At 40.3% G+C, this 5,000-nt stretch overlaps 1 protein-coding gene, 1 non-coding gene and 1 pseudogene across 2 annotated transcripts in view; all 3 read right to left on the reverse strand.

Annotated features, from left to right (window-relative positions):
- Window positions 1-668, reverse strand: part of LOC138025410 (G-protein-signaling modulator 2-like) — a 7,716-nt gene extending 7,048 nt beyond the window's left edge. The window contains exon 1 of the mRNA XM_068872627.1: window positions 65-668. Within this exon, the coding sequence (XP_068728728.1) occupies window positions 65-668 (604 nt within the window). The remainder of the gene's footprint in view (window positions 1-64) is intronic.
- Window positions 669-1,332: 664 nt separating this feature from the next.
- The window catches only part of LOC138025411 (G-protein-signaling modulator 2 pseudogene), a 28,013-nt pseudogene continuing 24,345 nt past the window's right edge, over window positions 1,333-5,000 (reverse strand).
- Window positions 4,748-4,821, reverse strand: Trnas-aga (transfer RNA serine (anticodon AGA)). Its single transcript has one exon. It is a non-coding gene; the product is annotated as a tRNA-Ser (tRNA).

Genomic DNA, 5,000 nt, shown 5'->3' on the forward strand with positions numbered 1-5,000 from the left:
ACTTCCTCGTAAGTGCAGAAGAAGGTTTTCTCATCAACACCATATTGCATCTTTAATAATGTACGCCCAAACGGCCTGGCTCGTCCTTGCTCAGCAGCATACAAAGCCTCATCTACCTCACCACTCTTCAAGAGTGCTGTCCACAGAGCGTTGTATGCAAACCGCTTTGTGTCACGAAAGCTTATTTTCCATGCATCTTCTGACTGAAGAAGACGCCTTGTTTCATCATAATAATTTATGCTTTGACGATAGTAATTAAGAGCTTTGCTGAAGGAATCTGAAATTTCATGAACACGACCGAGGTGATAACATGACAATGCCTGCCCTATGGGGTCCCCTACTTCTTTTGCAATACTAAGATGTTGATTGAGGTACTCTATGGCTTGCTTAAAATTCCCCAGACTGTAATAAGCATTGCCGAGATTGCCATAGGCTCTTCCTTCTCCAGCTATGTCCCCAACTTTTTTCGCAATTCTACGATCTTGATTGTGGTACTCTATGGCTTGCTTAAAATTCCCCAAACTGTGATAAGTGCTGCCCAGATTGCCATAGGCTCTTCCTTCTCCAGCTATGTCCCCAACTTCTTTCGCAATCATAAGATGTTGATTGTAGTACTCTATGGCTTGCTTAAAATTCCCAGACTGTATAAGCGTTGCCGAGATTGCCATAGGCTCCTCCTTCTCCCGCTATGTCCCCAACTTCTTTTACAATACTAAGATGTTGATTGTGGTACTCTACAGCTTGCTTAAAATTCCCCAGACTGTGATAAACGTTGCCGAGATTGCCATAGGCTCTTCCTTCTCCAGCTATGTCCCCATTTCTTTCGCAATACTAAGATCTTGTTTGCAGTACTCTATGGCTTGCTTAAAATTCCCCAGACTGTGAAAAGCGTTGCCGAGATTGCAATAGGCTCTTTCTTTTCCAGCTATGTCCCCAACTTTTTTCGCAATACTAAGGTCTTGATTGTGGTACTCTACGGCTTGCTTAAAATTCCCCAGACTGTGAAAAGCGTTGCCGAGATTGCCATAGGCTCTTCCTCCTCCAGCTATGTCCCAACTTCCTTCGCGATACTAAGATGTTGATTGTGGTACTCGATGGCTTGCTTAAAATTCCCCAGACTTTGATAAGCGTTGCCGAGATTGCCATAGGTTGTTCCTTCTCCAGCTTTATCCCCAACTTCTTTCGCGATACTAAGATGTTGATTGTAGTACTCGATGGCTTGCTTAAAATTCCCCAGACTTTGATAAGCGTTGCCGAGATTGCAATAGGCTCTTCCTTCTCCAGCCATGTCCCCAACTTCTTTTGCAATACTAAGATGTTGCTTGTGGTACTCTATGGCTTGCTTTAAATTCCCCAGACTGTAATAAGCGTTGCCGAGATTGCCATAGGCTTCTTCCTTCTCCAGCTATGTCCCCAACTTCATTCGTAGTACTAAGATGTTGATTGTGGTACTCTATGGCTTGCTTAAAATTCCCCAGACTGTCATAAGCGTTGCCGAGATTGCCATAGGCTCTTCCTTCTCCAGCTATGTCCCCAACTTCTTTTGCAATAGTAAGGTCTTGATTGTGGTACTCTATGGCTTGCTTAAAATTCCCCAGACTGTTATAAGTGATGCCGAGATTGCAATAGGCTCTTCCTTCTCCAGCTATGTCCCCAACTTCTTTTGCAATACTAAGATGTTGATTGTGGTACTCTATGGCTTGCTTAAAATTCCCCAGCCTGTAATAAGCGTTGCCGAGATTGCCATAGGCTCTTCCTTCTCCAGCTATGTCCCCAACTTCTTTCATAATACTAAGATGTTGATTGTGGTACTCTATGGCTTGCTTAAAATTCCCCAGACTGTCATAAGCGTTGCCGAGATTGCCATAGGTTGTTCCTTCTCCAGCTTTATCCCCAACTTCTTTCGCGATACTAAGATGTTGATTGTGGTACTCGATGGCTTGCTTAAAATTCCCCAGACTGTCATAAGCGTTGCCGAGATTGCCATAGGTTGTTCCTTCTCCAGCTTTATCCTCAACTTCTTTTGCAATACTAAGAGTTTGATTGTGGTACTCTATGGCTTGCTTAAAATTCCCCAGACTTTGATAAGCGTTGTCCAGATTGCCATAGGCTCTTCCTTTTCCAGCTATGTCCCCAACTTCTTTCACAATACTAAGATGTTGATTGTGGTACTCTATGGCTTGCTTAAAATTGCTCAGTCTTTCATAAGTGTTCCCAAGACCCGAATAAGCTTTTCCTTCCCCGGCCCTGAAACCTATTTCTTTAAACATGGTTAATGCTTCTGTGTAACTTCGAATGGCCTGATTAAAGTTGGCTACGCCATAATAGTATTTACCCAGATTGAAACAAACCAAACCCCTCCATCGTCTGTTTCCCTCCTTTGTTGCAACACTAAGCTCTTGCATATGCTGCTCCAAAACGTCCATTTTGTATCCACTGTTCTAGATAATCAGAACTGTGAAGGTTTTCTCAGAAATCTGGGGTGCACCTAGAAGATAAATGACTGACTTAGAGCGTTTTATAATATAATAATTAAGGAACATTAAAAATAGAAATTTATGTTATGTAATGAGGAAAAAACAGCCTGTAGGAAAACAATGGCATCCCATTTCATCTTTCTTATCTAAAGCTGGAGGCTCTAAGATATGCTTCTCTGGCAGGAAATTTGCCGAAACCAAAAAGAGAGGATGTGACATCATTATGACTGTAATATTCAATTTTCTGCAATAGATATGTCACACTCATATTTTTTAAATTTATTTTGTTTGTTTAGGCCTCTGTTCCATTCTGACATTTTCAAATCCTGAGATAAGATTTCCAGCAGAAGGACTACTTGAAATTGACATAAGAGGTCTAAATCTATCCAATATCGGCACACATTTGTGATCACGGCTAACAAGTCCACAAGTTTGCCATAAGTCAGGCAAACTATAAACGCATGCCGTAGATGGTCAATCTAATTATACTTATGTTCGATAGGGGACTGAAATAGTTTTACATATTTGACATGAAGTGATTTTCTGTAAGTTCCTCCGCATTTGCCTCCCTCACATGCCTATTACTGAGCCGATTTCAGTGAGAATATCAAGTACTGTCCATAAGGGTGGGGGAAGTGGCAAGGATTTTCCAGTTTTAAATTTGTAATGCAATTAATGAAGTTGTTATAATTTCTGTTGCGAAAGGGCACGGTTGGCAGGTCAAAAAAACTGTTCAGAACTGATAAAATTGCTAACCCACCCTATAATACTTGAGGAGACCCTCAGCAAGCAACCACTCTCTAATATCAAATAATAGATTTAGTGCGGTTTTCATAATTCTGCAGAATCTTACCTTCAAGCCATAAGTGCCAAACTGCGTTTTGCCTTCCATCAAGCAAATTTCCGAACATAGACTCCGCCTCTCGAAAGTGAATTGCAGCTGAAATACCATGGATATGTTTTTAGAAATTCTTCAGCAAAAAGATTTGTACAGCTTCCAACACTTTCCATCGGTGTTGAGTTTGAATATACATATGTACCATGGGAACCAAAGATGCCGATTGATGGGTTAGCAACGCATCAATTTATTTTGTCATCTGTGGGTTGGCTTCGGAAATTTGATTGATGGAGGTCAAAACGCAGTTTGGCCAGTGGCCAAAGTGATGCATGATAAACTTAAGATATCAGAGGAACATATAGAACAGATTCATTTCGAATGCGTTCACCGCATCCCTTAGAAAAGTACCAGTCAAGGCAGAACTCCAGACCAAGGCCTATTATAGCCAAATTTAGCTTCTTTCAAGACAAGGAGTATGTTTGGTCTTTTGTTAAAAACTTGCAAAACACCAACATTTCAATCACAAACGATTTCCCCCGGGAAATTGATGAGATACAGAAAACGTTATATCCCATTTTGAACAAGGCCAAACAGAGAAAGCAAACAGCCTATTTCAAAGTTGATAAGCTAATTATAAACAGGCAAATCTACAGAGGCAAGGAAACAACCAATCTTCCATACTACGGTCTCATTATGGATACAAGAAACAGCGGAAACTAAAGCTAAAGCGGTCACAGTGCGACAGCACATCAATAGTTAAGTTCTGTTTAAGGTTTATGTGTGATAAGTGTTTAATTATTTAACCCTTATTGTTTAACTAAAAATGTGATTGCTCTGGAAACTTCTTACTTTATATGTTACTGTATGTTTTTTTGCAAATTAATAATTTGTTTTAGGGCGATTCTATTGGTTTATGTGCACTATCTTTTCTTGTACTCTGCTATCCCATCGACATCATTTTTGTATTATATGACTTCTTCTATAATACCACTTCCCCGATTCAGCTCTTATGACTGAATTTACTTTCTCTCAATGTGAAGGGACTAATGCTTGGGCATTTACCGAGGTAACCGTTTACTGACTAAACCTTGGTACATTTGTACAGTGTTTATACTGTATAGTATGATAATATCACTTCGATTAGCATGGCTAAAAAGAATAATTAGCTCAAATGATGGCACTTCGAAAAGGTATCTGACATATCATCTAGAACGCTTTGGCGGCCTTTTCTTGTTTCATTGCAATTATAATGTTACCATCCTTCCATTCAATATTTCTCTATTCTATCTAGAACTTCTGCAGTGGTGTTCAGAATTTAGGGATACGTTCTCTTCAGAAAAAGACTGGCGTTATATTCTTTGGAATAACAAACAAATACTCAACAACAATGATATTCAATGTAAGGAGAAATGTAGACTCGGAAAAATATCCGAGTCCCAGATGGGATTTGAACCCACGACCCTCCGTGATCTAGTCGGATGCTCTAACCACTGAGCTACTGGAGACTCTATGGTGAGCAAGGGTCAATTTGTGGGTCTCGACTGGAACCGCATCGCGCGGCTACACAGCCAAGTATTGACTAGATCACGGAGGGTCGTGGGTTCAAATCCCATCTGGGACTCGGATATTTTTCCGAGTCTACATTTCTCCTTACATTGAATAAACAAATACTCATTAATAATAAA

This window comes from Montipora capricornis, chromosome 12 (genome assembly GCF_036669925.1).
Source record: "Montipora capricornis isolate CH-2021 chromosome 12, ASM3666992v2, whole genome shotgun sequence".
NCBI lineage: Eukaryota > Metazoa > Cnidaria > Anthozoa > Scleractinia > Acroporidae > Montipora > Montipora capricornis.